This window comes from Lates calcarifer, linkage group LG9 (genome assembly GCF_001640805.2).
Source record: "Lates calcarifer isolate ASB-BC8 linkage group LG9, TLL_Latcal_v3, whole genome shotgun sequence".
NCBI classification, from domain to species: Eukaryota; Metazoa; Chordata; class Actinopteri; family Centropomidae; genus Lates; species Lates calcarifer.
The window spans coordinates 20059327-20083980 of NC_066841.1; the positions used below are offsets into that span (position 1 = coordinate 20059327).

A 24654-nucleotide genomic window follows, 5' to 3' on the forward strand; every position below is an offset into this window, starting at 1 on the left:
TCTTGATTGCTAATGCATGATTTATTCATGAAGACAGAGTGCAGGCAGGAGAGGGATGTAACTTCTGCTGCAACAATTAAAAAGTTAGTGAGCTGAACTTGAGTAACATGCTGTGATTTTACCTTTTAGAAAGTTACAAATCCCTGCTTTTATTCTGAAAGCCAAATGCAAATTCTAAAAAGTCAAAAAAGCAGTGAACTAGTAATATGTTCAGTAAGATTATTAACCTGTGGATGCAGTTTCTTAATTTGCACAGAGAGTTTATTATTAAGACTGAGAGGGTTGTTAAACCAGTCGTATGGTTAACCAGTCAATCCCTGCATGCTTAGTTTGACATCTGTATTTTTGCAGCAACGTAGCAATCAAAAATGCCATCATACACAGACACTGGCCATTTTCACTGTCATGAGGCACAGTGTGACATAATGCAGTAGTTTTTGTTTGTCTGACCAACAGTTCAAAAGTCTTTTGCAATATTCAGTTTACTATAACAGATGACTAAGAAAACCAGAAAAATTCAACATTTGAGAACCTGGGACTTCCTGAAACTTTTTGTCATTTTTGCCTGACAAATGAAGTACTACATACTATTTTATCAGTGAATAAAATAACTTCTTGTAGCATCAGAGCCAAGTGATTGTTGGTTTTGATCCCATCAGGTGATTGTTGATTATAAAATATCCATCTATAGCTATTTCTTAAGCAAACATCATAATGTTTCTGCCAACAACAGGCCCTTGATTTTGAATGAAGATATTTCAGAGTTACACTTCAGTATTACAACAGAAGTGTATGTAAATAATTGTGTGCATCATTGTTACTTAATTTAACAAGTGTGTGTGTGAATTTTAACAGCAAGGAACAGCACCTCCTAGTGACTGCTCTGCAGGAATCACTGCATCATTAAAGTGCATGATGATGGTGAGAAAACAGAACACTGATTCAGACTACCAACTGGAGCTTGATAATTGTGCACCAGGTGTGGGGCACCATCATCCAAATGTCACTTAATCCAATCAGGTCTGATCATTAGTCATCACTGAGACTAGCTCTCTCATGTCCACTTTATGAGAGTCTAACAGAGCTTTACAGTTTAGCTCTTGGGGTTTGTCCCAGCAGAGTCCTCATGTCTAACAGTGCATCCTCCACAGCCTGGGCCAAGTGTGCTGCATTCGTCTCCGCACAGGTGTTGAAAGATGACACAGCAAAGTTGATGTGATCGTTCATAGGGTTGTAGCATACGCCGTATCCATTGGGTACAACTGGACCGAAACACATGACACAGTCTGTCTTAGATGGTACCTTGTGGAGACATGAAAATGTAGTGGTTAGTTAGCAAACACTTTTAGTTACAAGCTTATATAAAAAGAGAATTATTTCCTCTCTGCTACTATTTCTAACAACTGATGTGCATTCATAAAAATGTTTTAGCTCTATGCAATCATTTTCCTCATTAGGAGAAGAAAATATATTTGCCATTGTGCAGTAGAATTTTTCTCGTCTTTTTTTTTTTTTTGGTCACTTTCTGAATTCAGTTCCAAAGCCCTTTAGTGACGCCCACTTATTGAATCTTTAAGTAGTTTGTTTGATGTGGATTGAAAACATCTATTATCTTGACATTTAAGATATACTGCTATTGATATTTAAGAATCTAAAAAGAGAGCTTGAATGAAAAAACCCAATATGGGATGTGTTGGCTGCAGAGCTTAACGAAATACAGGTGTTGGAACTGGAACAAGCTATTGCAACCCCATCCCTAGTTTCAAAAATGGCCCATACCTGACTTGTAGATAGCTGGTAGTGCAAGGCTTTAGCATAGGCAGTGTCTCTGAAGATATCAGGAATGGAGACTTTTTCCTCAACAGCTTGCATCTTAAGGCCCAGGAGGTGTCTGTCTATAGCCTGGCCTCCGATTGCCTGTTAAGAGGGAGAGAACTCATTTGCAATTATTGGTAACTATTGATAAATATTGTATGGCAAGCTTTATTGTATTTTTTCGTCAGCAGCACTAAGAACAGTATTCCTCGAAACAGCTGGAGCAGTGCATTCGTTGGGGTCTATTTTCAGCAGCGGATTAATCCAGGGCAGCAGCATGTTGTACATGGGACTGAAAATAAACTACAGTGTGTGTGTTCATAGTAATGAAGGAACATGTCTTCCAGTGGATCACTGTGATTCACTGACATGTTTTTAATAGCTTTTGGACAACAACTATGTCACACAGGAATACACACAATACTTGTTAGTAGATACATTCAATGTTGGTTTGGATCTGCACATGGAATTATATTGACAATAAGAAAAATATGGAACATAATGAGACTTGTCTTTGACTCTCTACCAAACCTGCTGTAATGAATACTCACCATGTTAGTGTATGACCTGTGTGCTTTTACAGCTTTCTCCATTAGGTCAACCTTCTCTGTGTTCTGTGAAAAATAAGAAGACAGGAATGTTACATCTTATAGCAGATTACTGTTTAACAGAACCAAATATATTTCAAAAGCTGACTTATAACTGCATGTGTAATAGTGAAATTCCTTTAAAACTTTAAAAGCATAAATAAATACGACTCATTATACAGCAACAAGACGAAGTAAGTGAGCCCCTTAGAATTCTCAGCATTTGTGTATAAATTTGTCTTAAAATACGTTAAGATCTTCATCCAAATTACATGAACAAACACAATCTTATCTGAACTAATAACACAGAAATTATTGTATTGATCTTGTACATATTTAAACATTCAGTGTGCGTTGGAAAAGTGTGTGAATCTCTTAGCTAATGTCATCAAACTGGAGTCAGGAGCTAGCAAACATCAGGACATGCAGCACTACAAGGCACACATGGTGTAAAAAGGACGCTGCATACCAACATGAAAACATGGCCCAATGGTGAAATCAGTGGAGGGAGCACCATGATTTGGGGCTGCGTTGCCACTCCGGGCCTGGACAGCTCGCCATCATCAAAGGGAAAATGAATTCCCAAGTTTATCAAAGTATCTTACAAGATAATGTCAGGGTGGCTGTCCACAGCTTAAGCACATTGTGTTTGTTTGTACAGAAAACCAGGTCAATCCAAAGGGTTAACTCACTTTTTCTTGTCACTATATTTTACCACATTGTCTCTGGCTCTTTCTCTGGTTTTAACTTTTCCTAAAATGACATCTCCAATGATGTCTCTCTCTCATGGACCAAGTCTCAGTGGTCAGATACAGCTAGAAATTTTCTTTGGCTGTGACAGCAAGGTCCATTAGAATTTTCCCTCTCATCAAACCTGTTTGCTGGGGTCATCAAAGGCCTTGACAAAGGCAGCTGAGGCATTTGAGGCTGATCGGATTGTATCTGTACGGCCCAGTCTGAACATACGCAGGGAGGCACTTTCATATGTGGCACAGCACCGCTGGTACATCCTGCCAAGACACAAGGTTAGACAGTGAGAGTTCCAATTTAAAGGGTCACTTTGACTGATGCTGCTCAGAGAAACACACTGGTCTTGATAAATTAATATTTGATCTCAGTTCCAAAATAAAGGTCTGCTAACCAAAGGCAACCAGAGGCAGAGGACACACACCTTAAACACACAAGAGATTTGGGAAATGTATCATGATAATGTAAGATAATATAAAGATACATCAAGATAAAATATAGGGGGAAAAACCTCTATCTTCTGCTTTGCATGCATCAATATACAGAAGCATTTCTAATAGTGAATACAGTAAATTATATGTTGTCAGTCTTTAGGTTTAAGTCCTGCTATTTATTGCAATTTTTTTTACTCATATATTTAAGTTTAGGACCATTCTCAAGACCATCACATAAAGGTGCTTTTTGCAGTGGGTTTCAGGAATACTTGCACACTACTGCAAGTACAATGTTTGCTGATATCACAAGGTCTGCTACGATATGATTTTGATTCAGGAGCCAGCGATTGATATGAGACAATATTATTTGCTTCACTAATATTATCACTTCCATTCATATCAAATCACAAACAGCAACTAAAATATCAGACATTTAAACCAGACATTTAAATGAAAAATCTTCTCTTTTAATAAACACAGACCTCCTGTTCACTATGAAGTGCCACATTCTGGTATATGGAGCTTTAAATTTTTCACATTCTATAAAACAAAACTAAAAGAACATTAAATGCTTATTTGTTTACATTTAAGCAGGATATTGTGTAAACCTGAGTACTTTATCTTGAAGTGGCATGGCTTACACACGGCATGCAACTTGTCAGTAGACCTGTCCTTTCTCCAAAATCCAAAATGTTTCCAGACCGCTGATTTACTGACAATATCGTCGTTAACTTCTTTCTAGTTGCCATGGTGCCACCCGCATTTTGTTTGGAGGTGTGCGTGCTCATGCAGAAAAAGACGTGCCAGGGAATTTCAAAATAAGGGCGCGTCTTACAAATTATTATATTGTGACAGTCTGTGATAATATACGTTATGTTAGTGTTGAGTTAGTGAAGAAATGCTGTTCCGACTGTTAAACTGAAGCAGTGTTATTCCAGAATTAATTAAAGTATTTCCAGCTTAGACACTGTCAAGTCTGTCTGTCATGTCAGTCTGTCATGTCAGCTGCCTGTAATCAGCTGGGAGCCGGGTATGAGACGGGCTTTGGGTCTTTCCACAGAAAAAGGGGCTGAAAGTGAGTCGATGTAAATAGTTAAGTTTTTGTTATTTTTGTCAGTGTTGGCTACACAGCAGCCTGTGTTATTGGACTTAATAAAAGTTGTAATGAAACCAGCTGACATCTGTGTGCTTCCTTGGCGGGGGACATTGCAATATGTATGATGAGTGATTGATCTTTTCATTTTGGATTGATACTATTGGATTGTTGATGTATCGATGTATTGTTACGCCCATAGTAGTTAAACTTGTTTTACAGTGCAAAGAGTAAGAAAACAATACAGAGACCATTCATCTCCACACGACTGTTCAATATCTCACCTGTAGTAGGCCAGCTGTAGTGCTATCTGTATAAAGGCATCAGGGCTCATCTTGTGGGTCTTTGGGACATTTTTCCCAAAGTGGCGAAATACTATAACCTTCATATCCAGGTCTTGGGCCAGTCTGTGGTGGGAGAAATGTCAGGACAGTGAGACCTGATGTATCTCTATGCCTTATGACATGAAGTGTAAATATAAACACAGATCAGCCACATTGAAAGCAGGTACCGGTTTTGCTGAATGTTTACAAGGTAAAAAAGGTCAGCGACTGTACCTGTAACAAGCAAAAACTACCTGATTTAAATTTGTCCACTGGCCCCTTCAAAGTAGTGCGCTTGTGTAGCCATATACCACTACAAGCACTTGGAACACTCCCTGGAAGTCTGTGACATGCACAGGATATCCTCTACTGTGTCAAAACAGTAACCCTTCAGTTTGAGTTTCATTTTACAGAAAAGAAAGAAGTCACAGGAAGCCAAACCTGATGAGCCTAGTGGATGGGGAGCAACAATTGTGTTGTTGTGGCCAAAAGCCTTAAACGCAAAAATGCTCTGTGTCTTGTTATTATGGAGCACCAAATCACCATCATGCCTCAGAACAGTGCAGCAGAACTCTGCATTAACAATCTGACCCTAGACCCAACTCTCATTACCGGTGATAATCCTTGACATAAAAGTTGGGTCATCCCGGGCCTGCTGACGGAGATCATTACAGACTTGTTGCTTCTGATGCGTGCCTCCAGTGGTTACAAAAACGCATGTCACATAGGTCCAGACGTTGATCACGTGACATATCTCTGAATACTGACACATGAAAGTTATGCTAGCACCTGCTGCATACTCATCAGAACCAGTCTCTGAGCCTTTTTGATTGCACATTGTGTGTGTGTGTGTGTGTTTGTATGTGTGTAAACCATTCAGCTGTGACATTAAAACCAGTAACTGATTTTAATGTTGTGACTGATCACTGTTTACTTAGGTTACTGGTCACTGCGTGTCGTGATTAAAGCTGCCCTCACATGTTCATACTCTGCTTGGCCTCCTCAATGTCCTTCTTGATCTCAGGCGTGATGCTGAAATGTAGTTTCTTGGGCATAGGCAAAGGCACCATGGGTGGCTGCGTCGTCTCTGGCTTCCTCCTGTTACCAATGGAACAAAGGCAAATGCAGAAAAAATAAAGTACTAAATAAAGTCATAATTTTCTAATTGGGCTTTTCTGTCTGAGGTCAACCAGTCTATGCTAGTAATACGTTGTATGTCTCAGTGCACTCTGTCTTAGTGCAGACTTTAAAATGATATAATACGATATAATAGGAAAAATCCGGACAGGAGTCCAGATAATCTTTAAACTACTTACGTGTATTCTACAACATGGTCAATCAAGGCCACAATGGGTGGGCCTTCAGCTGGGGCATGCTCATAGTTTGCACCACATGTCCCATCCTCTCCAATTATAAACTGAAAGAAAGGGGAAAAAAACAGACAAGCATTGCCATTACATCCTGCCTAAGGAATCTGTTGACTGGGTTAAAGCAGGTGAAGAGATCCAAATCAAATGTCAACTTTTCGTAAGCAAATAAGGATCATCATAATGACTAAGTAAATGCTGCCTCTGTGAATCACCACTTTATTGTGGAGTAGCGTTTTGCATGGCTCTATGACTCTGGGGATGTGATTTTGGGGTCTACAGCTCCTCATGGGTCTCCCAAGGCAATGTGGTTACAGGAAAGGGCCTGGACAAGCAGTATATTTACTATACATGCACTGTAGTAACCAGGTTACTCAGAGAACCACAGTCACGTGGGTAAATAGAGAATATGTTTCCATTCACTGTAATAACCTGGTTTCTGTACTACTTGGTTATAAATCTGGTTAGTCGTATACATAGCAAATGAATTCTGTATTCTTTAGGGGAAATCTACCCTAAGAAATTAGGTTTCCATAATTTATAAATTAAAAGGTTATAAACACACTGAAAAAGAAAGTAAAACCCCATTCATTTCGCCTGGAATAAGGAAACCAAGGCACCCAGCAAGGTACAGGCCTCTGCTTGTGATCATGTTACCGTGGGTTCAAGTCCCAAGTAAGTGATGAATTTTCTATGTATAAGTGCTGAAAATGAACATACAAGATGCATTCAGAAAGTATTCAGACCCCTTCACTTTTTTCATATTTTGTTATGTTGCAGCCTTATGTTAAAATGAAAAAAATATTTTTTCCCCTCATCCTCAACTGCACAAATTCTCCCCATGTGAAAATGTGATAAATGCACTACATGCATATTGACCCAGTACATCAGCACTAAGAGTCTGGTAGATTGAATTTAACACTGAACTCTGAAAACTAACTTGACCAGTAAAAGCTAGTCTAGGGGAATATGTTTCTAAGGTAACTATGGCCAGATTAATAATAAATAGATAGATAAAAGGTGTAAGAGAGCAGAACCTCAGTCTGCAAAGAAAGTGGTATTAGCTAAATGCAACTGTTTGGAAAGGCAGACTAAATATAAGTCCTTATCTGGATTAACATCTATGTGAAACATTATTAGGAACTGCTCATTAACCGAGGAATGTGTATGTATGTGTGTGTATAAAATGTCTGTTAGTTACCTGCAGTGTCTTGTCAAACCAGCGGTTGCCACTATTCCACTGACTTCCTCCTCCGTGCAACATTTGGATGGCAGCAGAGCTACGGTACATCTCATCAGACACTCCAGGCATTGCTCCATCCAAACACACAGTGAAGATGCTTCTTTGGATAGCTGACACAGATTCTTTGTTGGTCTTATCTGGACATGTCACGTACACGCATACAGAGCAAACATACTGTTTTATGCAATCAGACTGCAACAGTTACAAATCTAGATATCTAAATACTGGATTTATTTATAGTTACCTTACTTAAATTTAAGATTTATTCAAGTTATTATAATATATTCCAATCTTATTATTAAAATGACAGTTTTCATTTGAATTCTACAATTGCAACTACAAGCTTATGATTTCCCACTTGAAATTCTTGGAGTGTCACTCTTACACATTCCTACTACCACCTGTTTGCACTAATGCCATCTGGTAGATGCTACAGCCTTGTACTTACTGTTGTTAGCATTCTGATAAGACTCCTACATTCTTAAGTTCAGTGTCAGTCTTTTCGCTCACCCTTGATGAGGTTGATGTAGGCCTTGCCCCAGGCATCGCGATGCTGGGTTGTCAGGATGCCGACAGGCTCCACACTAGTTTGTAGTGAGGAGCTGCAGATCCTCTCCAGCTGAACACAGAGCTGATCAACGGTCAGCGGAGTCCCATCACTGTTGTATACGTCCAGCACAAAGAACTGATTCCAAGTGGAGAAAAGCAAAGCTCAAGCTTTTAATTTTAAGAGTTGGACAAAAGACAAAATAAGCCAGCCAGACCCTATGCTGCATGTATTTCCCTGCTCTCTTTCCCTGCATTTCTACTGTCGCTATCAAATAAAGGCATAAAATGCCCCAAAATAATTTAATTAATTAATTAATTGGGCAGCATGGTGGTACAGCGTGGTCTTCATGCATCCAACTGTCACTATAATTGTCAGTTTGGACTACTGAACATGTTGAAAATACCAACCACACACTGGAGCATCCAGAGTTCATTGTGGCTGCTGATATCCAGCTTCAAAATACCACTCATACTGGATCACTAATGTCAGGCCTAGTAAAGCCAGGTAACCCAAGGAAAGCCAGACCAGGTTAAACTTTCTTTGTGATACAGGCCCCTCATCCCAGAGTATCTCAGACACAGACATGTGGCTTGGACCAGTGCTCCTCACCTGAAAGTTGTGTACTACAGTGATGTGTTTGGGGGGCTGTGAGCTCTTGGCGTGGTTCACCACTGAGTCTCTCTTCAGACCAGGGATACGGCAGGATGACAGCACTTCATAATACTGATTCATACACAGGGGCTTTCCTCCCAAGTACTCCACTGGTAGTGTCTCGCTGCAAAATATTCAAGCTCTGCCATTATACACTAACTTACACAATATTATAAGGACAAAGGGTTTGATGCACACACACAATTACTGACAAAGCTTGAATGAAAACTAACTATAATTGTTCAAGATTGATAGTACTACCTTGGATTGGATTTTTTCATTTTTCTAAAAAAATTTAAGATGCATACAACTCACAACTCTTTAGGTTTTTATATTGTGTGCTAAGGAAATTTAAAAAGCATGACAATCTTTTCAGCAGCAGAAGAAACATCTGATAATTTAACCTGTAAGTGCATGTAATTCAACTGCACCCTTTGGCATTGATTGGACAGTATACATATGCAAATACCTTCAGGAAGGTTTTGATACCATGGTCCATTTTTACATCATTAAAGGCAGCATTTCAAAATTATATTGATTCACTCCTAGGAGACAGAATCTTAAAAAAGCTGCAGAATGATTATGTGTGTGATAGAAGGAGAACATTTTAAGCTCTGTACTTACTTGTCAATCATTGTTTTAAAGTCCAAAACACCCGCTATCAGTTTGGCAGAAAATCTAAACACAGAGAACATGATTATTCATTCAAATGTTGACTTGTAAAAATGAAAATATAGTAAATTTGCCTAAAAGATTTCTGAAAACATCACATCTAATAGCACAGTGGAGCTGTGTGATATAGAAAAAATATGTGGTGGTAATATGGTAATGTACTGTAGTGAAAAGTGATGATACATAGTGTATTTAACTGAAGTTGTTATATATTGTTAAATACACAGTAAAGTGCAAAAAAGTAATTATCATTGGGCCAAATCAAAGGTTTGGGCACCACTGGGTAGATAACATATTTTGCTGATTTAATTGTTACCAATCACCTTATTTGTCCCTGCTTGTCACTGAAGTTCATGCGAGGCAAGACCAACCCAGGACTTGAATGGACCACCACAGGCATTCGGTACTCAAGATAAGCAACCTGCACCCACCACTCTGACAGCTACAGAGACACGTATACAGATAGAGCTTTCAATTAACTTGTGGAGGGAATGAAAGCAAACAGGCATGACAAGGAAGCACTGTCTTACTAAGGTTATATATTACCACATCATATCATCATCACATTATTCTTTTTTTTAATCCACTGTCCACAGCTGGTAGTTTAGTTGAGCTCACCCAGTTCTCAGTATTCTGTGCTCTCTTTTCAAGGCCTCTCTGCAGTCTCTCTCCAACCCCTCCTGCTTTCTGAAACTCCTGCACCAGCTCTTTGGTGTGCTTCAGCTCATCCACCTCCACAATGGGCTCCAGAGCAGTGACGTAGCGCTCACAGGTCTGCTGCAGTGAGGGGACAGGCAGACGGGGCAGGCCCTGCTGGTGGGCAAGGTATCTGCCAGCGACCCGAGTTGCTGATACAGGCTTCACCAAGTGACTTGATTTCACTAAGCCACATGGTTTCGCCATCCCCACCTTTACCTGAGAGACAAAAGAGTATATATTAAATACATGTTTGTACTGAAAGAGTGTGCTGTTGTTATTTCCCCAGTTAACTGGCGGGGTAACCTCTTACTGGAAGTGTGTGCTCCTCAAAAGCATTATATTTCAAAGCCAGCAATTTTGTTGCTAGAGATAGCAGCTGTTGTAATAGGTTTTTTCAACTGTAACGAGTTAAACAAAACTCTTGAGTTTGATAAATGCAGGTCAATGACAATTAAAAACAGATCATGCTGTTTAAAAACTCTGTTTTAAATTTAAATTTCTGTATTTAAATTGTGTTGGAAAAACTACTTGTTTTTAATCTTTGTTGGAATTTTCACTGGTTTCTGCTATTGGTATTTTGAGTTAACACTGTGTATCTAAAACCAATCAAGGAAAATTTAATGTATTGTTTTACAAACTGCAGTGTGTTTGTCTTCTTAGCACTGTCTCCCTGCTTCCATATTTTGTGTGATAATAGAGCAAATCACACAATATACTGTGTTTTGATACAAATGGGTCTTAATGAGACTGCAGTATAATCTTAACTGCCACTGATGGAAACTGAAACGTGCCTGGGAGACACAGCTGCTGGCATACCAACACTGCCAGTTACAGTTGTACATATTGGTTAATTAACACAGCTAAACTCTGTGGCTCTGCTCCTCCTCTGTATGTTTAAAAAGGCATTTATATATTAAATGACCAATGAACATAAATGCATCCAAAAATACATTGATCAGCGACGACATTAAAACCACATGAGTCATCTCATCACAATACAATGTTCTGCTGGGAAACCTTGGGTCCTGGCAATCATCTAGATGTTACTTAACATATACCAGCCACCTAAACATTGTCATAGACCAAGCACACCCCCACCACCCCATGGCAACAGCACTTGCCAATGACAGCAGAGTATCAATCTCCAGAACAGTCAAACTTGGCAGTGCAATATCAGACTGCAAACACCTGTTAGCTTATCACTGTGACAAAGCAGTTGCACAATTGACAGACAAAACTGAGGCCATCCCCTGAATCATCACTTTCAGCTCCTGCCTCCAGGGAGACAGGAAACAATATACATGGATCTCCTTGGATACTCCGGCTTCCTTCCACAGTCAGAAGATATGCAGGTTAGGTTCATTGGTGACACTAAATTGTCCATAGGTGTGTGCGAATTGTTTGTCTACATATATGCTGGCAATGCTGGTATGCCAGCAGCTGCCTGTCTCCCAGGCACGTTTCAGTTGTCACTGGTTACAATTCAGATTTTCTGCAGACTCATTAATGTTTCAATCAAGCACAGTATATTGTGTAACTGGTTGTTTTACCACACAAAATATGGGAGCAGGGAGACAGTGCCAAGAAAAGCAGCACTGTCTGATTCCAATATTTGCGCTATTTCTGAAGGACATCAAATTTTTCATATACAGTAAAAATCATGCCTATAGGCCTTTCATTTTGCATTTTTTTTATTCGTTCAGTTAAGGGAACTTTACTTTATGAAACACCTGTTCCTTCTTGTGAATGTGGCACTTACTGCATCTTTTCAACGAGAGTTTAAAATTGGCCCAGAAACAGCCTTATAGTACTTACAGTACATCCTTTTACATCCTTATACAGGCAGAGAGTACGTCGATGAGGCTTATATAATCTGAAATGACTTGACAGTCCACTCACGAGAAAGGATTGTTGTCCCTACTTTTTCCGTAATGTGTTTTGCGCCTCCGGGATCGCCATAATGTGACGACCTTAAAACCCACATTATGTCGCCGGTAGAGGGCAGTGTACACTCATTTTCAACTTACCACATTCGGGAAAGACAGGTCAACAGAGGCACTGTAAAGAAAAGTGCTTTAAGAAAAGGATCAGTTCAGAAGCTATAAACTATTTCCTGGTGCACGTGCGACTTAGGGTGGCTTAGTTCTAAAGAATCATGGGAGCGAAACTGTTTTTTTAGTAGCTTTAGAGTATCGCCGTTGACTCCGAAGACTTGTGAGAGATGTGAAACTAAAGTAATCAGCTGATCACATTTACAGCTTTTGCAAGTTATTATCTATTATGTGATCTTCAGCGGAATGTCAAAATACATTTCTTCAGACACGTTAGTCGAACACCAACATCAATTTGAATATCGAATAACATCACCGTTATGTTACCTTCTGTCCTTTTCAAACAAAGTGGTTATAGTTCACCATGCAGAGGCTCAACGACAGGTCAAATAAAGATGGTCAATATAGGCCCAGTCAAGCTTATTCTTGGTGTCTTTAAGCTATATTTAATCTTGGCTGACAACAAAATCACCTTTGACCCAGTTACCTTAGCTAACTGTTAACTAGCCGCTACTTCGGCTCATTACGATCTTGCTAACTTGCTCACAGCTAGCTAGCAAACATTCCTTCACCACTTAGTTAGCTTAGTATCGTTACTTGACCGATCATCATAATACTGTCTCGTGTCGTCGTTAGTAGTTCGTGAGTCAGTCTCTTTATTTTTCAGTTGCAAAATTTGGTTTTGTACCAGTTAACAAGCACGGTCAGCTAAAGGTGCGTTACTTACCATAGTTCTGCTGCAAATGCCCCACATTTTGCATTCAAAGAAACGCCCACAGACTCAGGTCTGTCAGGACTCGAGGTCCACTGTGCTTTAGTTAGCTTTTAGTCAGGTATTTCACCGGCGTTTGATCAGACCCACCGGACACACAGTCGAAACACCTCTGCATAGGACAGCTGCTGAACACAGTGGCTGGGTCAAGTTTCTCAGTTGTAAACGCCGGGTGTCTAAATGGCATAAAGAAACGGTGGGTGTGACTGGTAGAGTCATGATATGCACTGTTTACCAACTGTCTGTGGACTGGATACTGATAGGAACAATATTATTATACACTATAATATATTATACACATGTGTCATAATACAGAACTTTGATAGAAACTGAAATTGGGCTAATCTGCATAATGACTTATGTTATATTTGATCCTTTCAGTGCACTTTGGTGATAATACATTTGTGCTTAAGTAAGCAAATAAGTGAGTAAAATGCGTGGCTTTTATTTATTTGTTATTGTAATAATAGGTATCCCAGAGAGAGAAAACAGTAGAAGGTGAACATGTTTATTTTAGTAAGCTACAGAAGTGAACCCGAGCTGTCGTTTACTTTTCCATCAACAGACGGCAGTAGGGAGCCATGGCTGTTTTAAATCTGCCTCAAACCCACGAAGAGGACTGTCAAGCCTCGCCATGGCGGAAACAGAACAACAGTCAGGTAAAGCGCAGCCGAATGCTTCTGCCTAGCTTAGTAAGTTCTGTGTCGGTTGTGCTATGCTGTTTTAAAAGCTTCTACCGTCAAGTGGTATACCACACTACTACACGGGACATTTGGCGAATTCACTTTATATATGTTAAATAAGCCTGGAAGGCATGTCATCGCATCAAGCAAAGCTACCTTTTGTGCTTGTAATATATTTTTTATACCAACCTGAACTCAAGTGTTGTTTTGTAAGCAGTCGTTGTCAAATTCGTTTAAAAATCCTCAGGCGCTTGTTTTACTGTCTAGTGGAGGTTAGCTAGCATGTAGACTGAATTTGCAAGAGACAGGTTCCAGTTTTGCACCACTTCCTTTCACTCAGTCATTAAAAACATTATCAGAGCAAACTAATTCAAAGTCGCAGGGTGAAATCATTCCATCCATGTGCTTTATAAACGCAAACCAACCGTACACACGCGCAGATACGACGAGTATAACCAAGTATTCATGTTATTCAAGCTATTGACTTATCGTTAAAGGGATACTCTAGCAATTTAATTACACTTTCATGTTGTTGGTCGAGTCACAACAGACACATTTCTGCATGAATGTATAACTGAAGCAGAGGCTGAGATGCTCTGAATATTAGTTCTCTCTTAGGGTCAAGCTCCCACAATACAACTCAAAAGCATCTTTCTGTCAGACCGTCCCTGCCTGGTAGACGTACACTCCTCTTAAACTCCGGGTTGTAACACAGGATTTATGGAATATAAAGTTAATTATATTAGATCCAGTAAATACTGAATTGACATAATTGGAAATCTTAATGTTAGCTGCCACAGTACTATAAGATATCTTCTTTCCAACAGGAATTATCTGAAATATAGTGTTTTAAATTCGTTTCAGGAGCCACTCCTGAGGATGAAATACCTGAGGTCACCTACATGGTGCCTAAGAAGGAAATCAGCATGGTGCCTGACATGGGCAAGTGGAAACGATCTCAGGTAGGTTCCTGCCTGTGACTGCGTGCACATATGTAACAATCGCATTAGCTTTCGTCTGACTTGCCATGTTGTGTGCAAACAGTTCCAAACACAAAGATGGAGGTTAGTAATGAGACCAGTACAGATTTCTCAAATCTGCTTTTAATGCACAGTGGCCTCTTACAGGTTACAAGTGAATTTGGCATTAAATTTGTTTCTCATCAACAAAAATATCATAGGTTTTGTCCACATCTGTAGGTGTTTTCATAATTAATGGTTTGATTCCTGTCATTCAGATTGACTCCAGGCAAATAGTAATAACTAGTATGTACAGAAATTATTGATGTTTAGTTCTTGAAGGGCATGTGTGAATAGTTTTGTCAGTGTTTTGTGTGTAGTTCATCTGATTACATATTCTGATACATTCCAGTTTTCAGCACCTCTCCCCTTTTCCAGGCATACGCTGATTACATGGGCTTCATTCTGACTCTGAATGAAGGTGTGAAAGGAAAAAAGCTGACATGTGAATATAAAGTGTCTGAGGTATGTTGCCCTTAAATATCAAAAATCCTTAACTCAGAGTGAGAGTCTCTCTGATAATACCTATCCCTGAGCTAAATGTGCTGCTTTATTGTTTTCAGTTTATTTCTCTTTATGCTAATTAAAACTATCGTGATGATGTTTATTGATGAAAATGTCAGTTACAGTGTTGTCTTGTGTGACAGACAGTGGAGAAGTTACTAGATCTTTTGGGGACTCTGGACCGATGGATAAATGAGACTCCTCCTGTTGATCAGCCATCGCGCTTTGGTAATAAGGCCTACAGAACCTGGTACGTCAAACTAGACCAGGTTAGTACACACACACTCACTTTCTCACACAAATTCCTGTATACACGCTCTCTATGTAGAAAATAATTTTGTGTGTGTGTGGTGAGTAGGAAGCAGAGGCCTTGGTGTCAGCAGTGATTCCTCCTGACAAAAGGGCAGCAGCTCCAGAGATAGCTGTCTATCTGAAAGAGTCTGTGGGAAACCCCACCAGGATAGACTATGGAACAGGTAACAGTGCTGTGTGTCCACATATTATTTAACTATAGAAGTATAGAAAACCAAACCAAGCCATGGGTTGTTAGATGATTCATGGGGTAGGGAGGAAGAAAACCAATTCCCTGCTACACACATTGATATTCTTATTTTGGGCTTTTCTCTAATGACCTCCCTAACTTTTTAGTTAAATGAAACCATCTGAGAAGTTTACAAAAACACAAATTTTGAAATCTTTCAATAGCAGGATCCCTGTTCAAAAGGAGTTGGTGGCTACACAGAAGGCATAGTGTGAGCAGCAGCAGGTCTGGTGCTCCATGTGTGCCTACACATGAGGCTTTGGGTCACATTTACAGGGTTTTTTGTAAAAGTAAAATAGGGGCTGTGACGTGGCATGTGTAGACAGCTTGACTGATTTAATAGGAGTATATCTTTTCTGTCCGGTGCTCATGAGATGGAACAACTAAAAAACATGGCGGCATGTGTGTTCTTTTTCTATATCAGTTGTGTAGGTTTTTTAGATATCTGTCTGATATTTCTGCCTCTGCTAGGCTTGGGGTCAAAAGTGTTCTATCATTTGTCACACCTTCCCACCATTATTACGTTTTGCCGTTGTTTCTTTGAGTTTGGAGAGTTTGAGCCTATCCGATATATTTGATAAAAACCGTGTCGTTGAGTTATCACGTTTGTCAGCCTAAATAGAACCAGCTATTGGAGCTCATCCCTAGCCTCTACCAAATATAATCCAGGTGAATGGAATTTAGTTTGTGATGTTCACACCAATGAAATTTTTTATTTTAGAAAACACAGCAGCAATGTCTTTCTTTAGAATCAGTGTTGCTGTTACTGTGGATTAATACAGAACACAGTTTTAGGGACTGTGTTTGAAAAGTTGTTCCAATTGAAACTGTTGGCAGTTTGTGAATGATCCACAATGACAGGGACACTGAAAAGAAAATGTTGTTAATTTTTAAAAAATATTTTTCAGTGCTGTGTGCTCCAGACACTGGTATCTCCATTGCCAGATAACTACTAGAAAAAAATTTCAGTATTTAGGAGGACAAACCCTTTGCACCAAACATTTTATGATTTATATATGTGTTATATGACTAGAAAGTTTCTTATGTTTAGCTTCTCTGTTGTTCTGCTTCGAAAGTGTAGTATTATTGTAAATCAACACCAACTATTTCAGGCATCAGATCACTATTATATGTTTGACCAGTAGGAGGTGCAATGATACACTGCAACTCCACTATTTTCGTACAGAGTAGCTTAATTCAGATGCCTCTTTGTAGAGGCAGCAGCCATTTAGTCCAACAAAAGTGACTAACCCTAACCCATGAGAAATCAATCTAGACAAGGAAAAGGACTTAAAGTTCAGCCCAAAAGACTGCACTCAGTGAGTAATATTTTTAAAATGTAAGTTTCTTCTTGGCTTTTAAGCCACGTAATCCTGTAAAAAGTATGAAGCAGGGGTGTAATTCACTGCACACAGATCATGTTGATGTTTGAAGATCTTTTCTGTATGTGTGTTTGGATTCTCAGGCCATGAAGCTGCTTTTGCTGCATTCCTCTGCTGCCTCTGTAAGGTTGGAGCTCTCAGGGTGGATGACCAGCTGGCTATTGTATTTAAGGTTTTTAATAGGTGAGCTGTTGCTGTTGTGATCTTCTCTGTGGTAATGTGGTTGGTTTCTTGTTTTGATAGTTGATTGTTTTTTCCATCACCTTGTTCCACAGTAAAAACTCAACAACTTTTGGATGGGTTGCCTCTGGTGATCCTCTAATTTTTCATGTAATGTCCACTAGATTGGGTCAGTTCAGGCCATTCTGACTATGGTTCACATGTTTGTGTGTTTTTTTTTCCAGGTATCTCTCAGTGATGAGGAAGCTGCAGAGGACCTACAGAATGGAGCCAGCTGGAAGCCAAGGGGTGTGGGGACTGGATGACTTCCAGTTTCTGCCCTTCATATGGGGCAGCTCCCAATTTATAGGTAAGAGCTTTGCCATAGAAGGACAGTAAAAGCTATAAAATCAAACAAGCACGACAGTGTTGTCTGTTTCTGAGGAGATACACCTAGAGTACCTCGGGTTGGCAGTGATGTAGTGTAGTGATGTTGGTGTTTACACTGCCAGAATGGGAAAGAAAATGGAATCAAACCCATTTACACAAAGACTGGTATATGTATGAAAATGTGGAAGGAACCTAAGGTTGACATTAGTAAATATGTTTTACTCCCTTTACTCCCTTTTTATTGGGAAACTGCTCAAATAGGCAGAGTAAGACACAGTCTCAACGCACCTCTGGTTTAGCTCTCTCTGATCAGGGAAAATCTCTGCACTAGTGATGACGCACACATTGTATGTGTTACCATGGTTATCAAAAGAGCTTGCATTAATATAGGCTATACATTACTTAAAGCGTACAGATCAGGAGATCACTTCCTTAGCCGTTCATGATCAGTGGATGGATTCAATAGTTGTGTAGCTTTTGAATTCATGGTATTCATCCGGGTTTAGTCCACACCAGGGTTCAGCTGACACCAGGATTTGCTTTCACACTGGCTGGAACAGAAAAAACAAATGGGCTGGGTATGAAAGCACCTTCAGAGGTCCCTCTCTAAGGATCTTGACCTACATGAGCAGTTTATATGGAATTAACTGAAGTTCTGTAGTGTGGCTACATATTAGGACATTTTGTAGAACAATGATGCTTAACATTTTTTTTTTTTCAATTGAATCTAAAACAATCAGGCCAACAGTTTGGGTGGGCTAAAATAGGTCTTTGGTGATCACTTAATTTTTCATACAGTCCCATCAGCAATTTCAGTTTGTCCAATACTTTGCTTTTTCTACAAGTATAATGATTCAAGGTCCAGAGAATAATCAAAACATAAGATTTTAAAGGTTATATTTGCTGTTTGTTCTCTGTTTCTGTGAAAGCAGAATGAATAAAAACTAAGACAACTGTACTATCTTCATAAAATGTCAGTGCTGTACTACAATTGTGGCACTGTTCATCCTAAACAGTCCTTCTGATTTTAGACCACGTGACACTGATAAACGTACAAGTCCCTGCATCTTTACAGTGCTGGGGGATGAATCTGAGCTCATCTAATGGGAAGGTGAATGGTGACAGCTGGTGGTGAACATGTGCACTTACACTTTTATCTCCCTCCAGATCACCCAACACTAGAGCCTCGCCACTTCATTGATGAGAGGGTGGTGAACGAGCATCACCAAGACTATATGTTTCTGGATTGCATCAAGTTTATAAATGAGGTGGGACGATAAAACTCCCTTCACACGCTCACAATTTTCACATTTATTATATCTGCTGTTGTGTTTGTTTAAACAAACTAGATTTTACACATATTCACTTGTATCTGGGACGTGTGTGATTTGTGTCTTTACTGACATCATATAAACAATAGAATACTTTAAAACTCCAATTAATGTTTGGACGCTGGATCCAAGGACTATGTGTAATCTGAAAGTTTTTGCTCGTAACCCACAAGGAATTATCACCACTCTGCATTTCCCCTTAGCCCTCCAGAGCAGGTTTTACTCCCATTTCAAAGTATGTCAGCTCATTCTTTTGGTTTTAGCCTGTAACTTCACTGTTTTGGTTCACTCTCGCCACTCTGTAAGGTCTAAAAATCCACTGCACACTACCTGGTCAGCAGGAAACAGCAGACAGATACAGTGAGAGACTAGCTGGTGAAATAGTGGAGCGTGTAGTGGAAAAACAGAACTAAAGGGACAATGACTACTGGAGTTACACTCATCAGATGGACAGAAATACAACTCCAAATGAATGGTAAAGTTGCGTTGTGCATGTTGGATGTCTAAAGAGGCAACATTCTGCTTACATGTTTGACAACTTTATAAGGTGGTGATGTGCCAGTGTTGTGTATGCAGCTTGTTGTGCTGCCCTCAAGTGGCCTTACTTTCTACGTTTTTTTCTAGATGTGATTTAAAATTGATTCAGTATACATTTAGTTTCTTTTTGTTGGTAACTTTAATTTGTCTGTTCACCCCAGTTTCAAATGTATTTTACTGACTCACTTAGCTCTCAGTGCAGATAGTTTTGGTTTTGAGATATCAGTCTTTGATATCAAACAACATCCCATTCACCTCCACCCCAGTACGGTGGAGGTGAATGGGATGTTGTTTGTGGTGTACACTTCACTGAAAAACATTCAACAGCAACATCTTTTTACAGAAACCTTTTACCTCTCTGGGCAAATGTGCAAGGATGTTGCTCAGATGCACATGGGTTTCTTTAGTACTTTACTTACTCTCTAGTACTTTTACATTTGTTTTCATGTCTGTTTGTAACCCAAGTCCTGACATGAGTTGAATCAACCTATTAGCTTGCTTGGCACACAGGTATGCATGACACATGGTTGAGATTTGGGAGGTGTTGTTGACCTAAGATTACCCAATACACCCTTCCCTGCATAGGTCTGAAGAGACATTTACATGTATCTTCAGAGAAGGGGAATTCTGTCTTTACTCTGGATAATCCACAGAACACAGTGTGTGCAGTTTTCTTGGCAGTCCCAAAGCTTTTGATGGTCAGATCTCTGTATGTGGTCTACGTAATCTGGGTAAATCAACCCTTAGTCTCAAAATGTGAACTATAAACATCTTTCTGTGTTACATATTAAGCAAAACTAGTGTTAATATCCTTCCTTGAACACAAAATAAATTTCTAATTAAAACAATAAAAAGACAAAGGAGGCACAGGAATATCAGTGCATCAAAAATTGGATATAACCACATTGGGAGATTTCCAAATATGGTCTACTTACTCCTCCCTAATGACCATGACCCTCACATAATTATTGAAAAAAATAATTTGAAACATACAAATTTATTTCAAATAATATTGTTTTTCTTTGGTGTATCCTTTCACTGTTCACGTCTATTACTCCCCCAACGGGTGTGTAGAATAATAATAATGATATATTTAACATACATGTGTAACATGTAATGTGAACTGATGGACCACAGCTGAATGTGGTTTTGTTCAGGAAGACGGGAAAAAGGTAGATGGATTCTGTTGGTGGAGTGCCAGAGCAGGAACCCTGTGCTTTGTTTTTGGTTTCTGGAGGAAAAGGAGGGGAGGGAAGTGGGGAAGGGTGTTGGTGGAGCAGCTACATCCTTTTCCTCCTTCCTACTCAGACACAGCACCTCCCTCCCACTCTTTCCTCCTCTTCCTCCTCCTCGTCTTCCCTCCTCCTCACATTCATGCTGTTTTGTCAAGAATGGTGTCCAGGGTGCCCCTCACCCATTCCCTGTGGTTTTTGCTTTGTGTGACTTTGCTCTGCCTTTTTGTATTTTTCATCATTTTGTCTACTTTAATTTGTATCTTTGGCATTACTGTTTTAAGAATTGGAATAGCTGATCAATTAGTCATTTTAGATCATTTTTCCCAGCAAAATGCCAAACATTCACTGATTCTAGCTTCTCCAGTGTGAGGATTAGTTGCTTTTGTCTGTTTAATGTCATTCTAAACCAGATATCTTGGTTTTTGTGCTGTTTGTCAAAACAAATTATGCCTGATATTGTACGACTTAAAATCTTAAAAAATCACAAGTGGAGTATTTAGTGACATATTTGATGTCCTAGAATAAAACCTGAAAATGTCTTGAGAATGTGTTAACCACAGACTGTGCTCCAGATATCTCATGAAAAGCCCATTCAAAATACCCATCAACCTCAGGATGAGAAAACCGGAAATTCAAAAATCTTAACTATTTAACTAGGTTTTAGGACTCATTCCTGCAGCACTCTATTCCGCTAAACTGACACTTTATTTAGAAGTAAACATTCATCAGCACTGATTTGATTAGCTGAGTGCTGATTATATGAGTGATTTGTCAGTCATGTTCTGTTCTCATCTGAAATCATAATTGCATCAGCATTTTCCACCAAATGTCTGAGAAAAGGAGTCATGAAAATGAGTTCATCTGTAGGGCAAGTCTATTTAATTAGCGGCCCATGGGCTGGATATAACTCCCGTTAACTAAGCTAACAATAAGCCAAAACTAAAGAGATGTAAAGTATTATCTTATAAAAATTGCCTCTTCCAGAGAATATGGACTGACAGGTATTTATTTACTTTGTCAGTTGCGATAAGTAACAAACTAGTGTGTTTATTGTTCATCAAATGCATCACTGTGATGAAAGAATAGAATCTGGAGATACATTAAAAATCTAATTCTGTTGTTCATAGTTGTCATTGCAAAATGTTGCAATGTGAGGGGCCATTGGTAGCAACTTTTTCCCATGGGGGCCCCAAACATATGTCTGGTTCGTGTCTCCTGATTGTGCACCTCTGGCTTTTGGGAAGAACTTCTAAGGCTTATTCTGTTGTAGGGACACATTACAGGTGAAGTGATTTTCATTTTCTAATGAACGTGTACTGTATTTACAAAAAGTTTTCCTGTTGGTTACTGATCTTGCTCCAGCTATGACCACTTGAGTGCAAGGGCTGGTGGTGGGGCCATCAGAATGGACACTGTCATGAACTTAGTGAATTTAATTCACTCAACCTCCAGCATACAATGTCACCTTTTCTGTCTGCTGCTTGCTGACACATGGTGAAGTCACTGATTTACTCGTCCATAACAATCTGCCAGCGGATTGTGTCCTTCCTTCACAAGTATAAACACACATGGGTAACAAACTCCTTGGAGCAGATGTGGTGTGAACAGTATACTTTCTGTGTGACATTTTTGGACATTTGAACACTTTGAATCTCAAAGTGCAGGGGCAGAAAAAGTTTGTCACTGATTAGGTTGAGAGGCTTTGTGTCTTGAAGACAAGGCTTATTTTCACAACAGACCAAATGACAACAAAATTGCTGCACCTCCCACAACTGCATTCATGAGCATAGCACCTGGGGCACACCTAACGGCCATCATGACAGCCTTCATGACCAAACTGACTCAGAACTTTACTGAAGCTGTTTTCACTCTCTGAACTCTGGACAACGTTGGGAGAATCAGGTCCGGACATTCTCTGGAGTTGCCCTTTCACACATGCAGCACACAGACAGACTGGAAATATTCCGTTTGGTTTAGGTGAGGGTGGCACCTGTAGGTAGAGGGAGAGGAGACCAGTGCTGCCCATTCTCTCTTTTTGAATTCTCCAGACAATTGCCTGCTCTGTTCACACAGACTCAATTGGACATTACATGGGCGTTAGACAAGGGAGCAGGAAAGATAATGTTTGGTTAATGTCAGGTGCAACTTATTCGGACATTTGCTGTTTTAAGTGCTGGTATGAACAGGCCTCAACCTGCACACTGACTCCAAACTACAAATACATTTAATTAGAACAACATTTCAGAGTCACGTCCTCAGTCAGGTCAAAATCCTTGTTTTGACAGTTCCTTGTCATTTAGCCTCGCCTTAGTCGGCCCTGACTGCAGGCCTGTTTTTCCTCTTTTGTTTACCGTTGCTCATTCAGACCTGTAAGCATGTATTTTCCTCCTATTCACACACACATATGGATACTTCAAACTCATGTTCTTTTTTTAATTCACACACAAGGCTCTAGTGTGCGTGCATGTGTCGTCCTAAATATGAGTCACTTCCTTCACCACATGCTGCTGTGAATCACTCCTTCCTCCAGGGAATATGGGCTGTCTCCACCCCCCTTTCCTCCCTCTTCCATGCCCTTCCCCCACGTGTTCTCATGTGAGGCCCTGGAAAGTGTCTAGAGCTGTGTGTGTGTGTGTGTGTGTGTGTGTCTGTGTGTTCGTGTGTGTGGGTGTGGGGGTTAGGGGGTGGGGGGATGGAAAATGGAGAGGGTTGTTAGATTGATGCCCCAGGATCTAGGTTTGGGTTCCTAGGCCTCTTGGGAGAAAATGGTGGGAAAACAGTCTGTAGTCTTCATTCATACATTTGTAAATTCCTACATTTGTTTTTGTCAGTCTTGTTACAGTGTATCTACCTATTGTTTTTCTGCTTACTTTTACCATTTGTTGTATGTCTGTAAGCTAACACTCTCCCTGTTCACTCCAGAATTTATTATTGTCATTTAGGTGATTGCTAGAACAACAATCAGCCTTTTACTTCTGTATGGTCTTGATTTTATTACTGGAAGCAGCATAATTAATGTAAAAAGAAAGCAGTGTAATCAGTAGCTTTTTGCATTTATGGGCCAGAAAACCAAAACAGTGAGCTGAAATGCTATAAAACTGTAATGCTACAAAACTATAAACCTTCCCAGAACTAAGAGGAACTGCAGTGAGGTGAGAATGCTCTGTGGGTTTGTCCCTACAAGGGACCTCTTTCAGGTAGTCATGAGATCCATTATTAATATGAAAATATTGGTTATAGCAGCTGTAAAGTCTCAGATCTCCACAAATCAGTACAAATCTTTGATCATTTGCTCAGACTTAAAGCCGCTTTTCCAGCCTACTGAGGGAGTGTTTGATATTCTAAATACCCTAGATACCCTGTTAAAAATCATTTAAACCTTGTGATGCTCCATCACCTTGTGATTTAGCAACATTTTGTGACAGTGCCTACTGTAAGGCAATAATGGACAGTCTTAATTTTTTTTTTGTCATCCTTCAACTTAATCAACAGTGTGAAATCCAGTATCAGTATGAGATTTCATTTGGAACTTCAAATTCTCTTTCCTTTGTTACGGTATGGATGAATTCCACCAGTCTTGTTCCCTTTTTCACCTTGGCTTTATCACTCTCTCTCTCTCTCTACTTTGTAGATGAAGACGGGTCCATTTGCTGAACACTCCAACCAGCTGTGGAACATCAGCGCTGTTCCTTCCTGGTTCAAAGTCAATCAAGGCCTGATCAGAATGTACAAGGCAGAGGTACTCCTTTGTTCTCTCTCACTCTCAATCAGTCCAGTTAGTCCAATAAATAGGTTGATGGGGGAAAGAGTACATGCAGGTTTTAAAGCAAAAAACAAAACCAGGTGTGAAGATCACAAATTGCAGCTGA

General features: G+C 39.7%; 2 protein-coding genes across 4 annotated transcripts in view; one reads left to right on the forward strand and one right to left on the reverse strand.

Annotated features, from left to right (window-relative positions):
* Positions 1 to 13110, reverse strand: crata (carnitine O-acetyltransferase a). 2 transcript variants are annotated; one of them, XM_018667822.2, is made up of 14 exons: positions 12960 to 13110; positions 10101 to 10397; positions 9806 to 9924; positions 9435 to 9488; positions 8769 to 8934; positions 8120 to 8294; positions 7568 to 7746; positions 6316 to 6416; positions 5978 to 6097; positions 4961 to 5083; positions 3277 to 3412; positions 2367 to 2429; positions 1780 to 1917; positions 1 to 1302 (listed from the first exon to the last, which is right to left on the reverse strand). In XM_018667822.2, exons 1-14 carry the CDS (start codon positions 12984 to 12986, stop codon positions 1087 to 1089), a joined length of 1914 nt encoding a protein of 637 aa, XP_018523338.1. In that variant the 5' UTR covers positions 12987 to 13110; the 3' UTR covers positions 1 to 1086. The 2 variants fall into 2 exon arrangements, with proteins under 2 accessions (XP_018523338.1, XP_018523339.1); XM_018667823.2 differs by lacking the exon at positions 12960 to 13110 and adding an exon at positions 12209 to 12489.
* Positions 13061 to 24654, forward strand: part of ptpa (protein phosphatase 2 phosphatase activator) — a 17291-nt gene continuing 5697 nt past the window's right edge. Inside the window, exons 1-10 of one of the 2 annotated variants that reach the window (XM_018667824.2) lie at positions 13061 to 13200; positions 13570 to 13663; positions 14552 to 14649; positions 15085 to 15171; positions 15354 to 15479; positions 15569 to 15686; positions 17217 to 17316; positions 17538 to 17662; positions 18850 to 18950; positions 24417 to 24524. In XM_018667824.2, coding sequence (XP_018523340.1) covers positions 13639 to 13663; positions 14552 to 14649; positions 15085 to 15171; positions 15354 to 15479; positions 15569 to 15686; positions 17217 to 17316; positions 17538 to 17662; positions 18850 to 18950; positions 24417 to 24524 — 888 coding nt within the window. In that variant the 5' untranslated portion in view covers positions 13061 to 13200; positions 13570 to 13638. The other variant, XM_051072622.1, reaches the window with a different exon arrangement.

Excerpts from the sequence above, each read along its gene's own strand:
- crata (XM_018667822.2), bottom strand. The coding sequence starts at position 12,986 with ATGTGGGGCATTTGCAGCAGAACTATG. Across the intron at positions 8,935-9,434 it reads TTTAAAACAATGATTGACAA|CGAGACACTACCAGTGGAGT; the intron begins GTAAGTACAGAG and ends AATATTTTGCAG. Across the intron at positions 8,295-8,768 it reads CTGTAGTACACAACTTTCAG|TTCTTTGTGCTGGACGTATA; the intron begins GTGAGGAGCACT and ends ACTTGGAATCAG.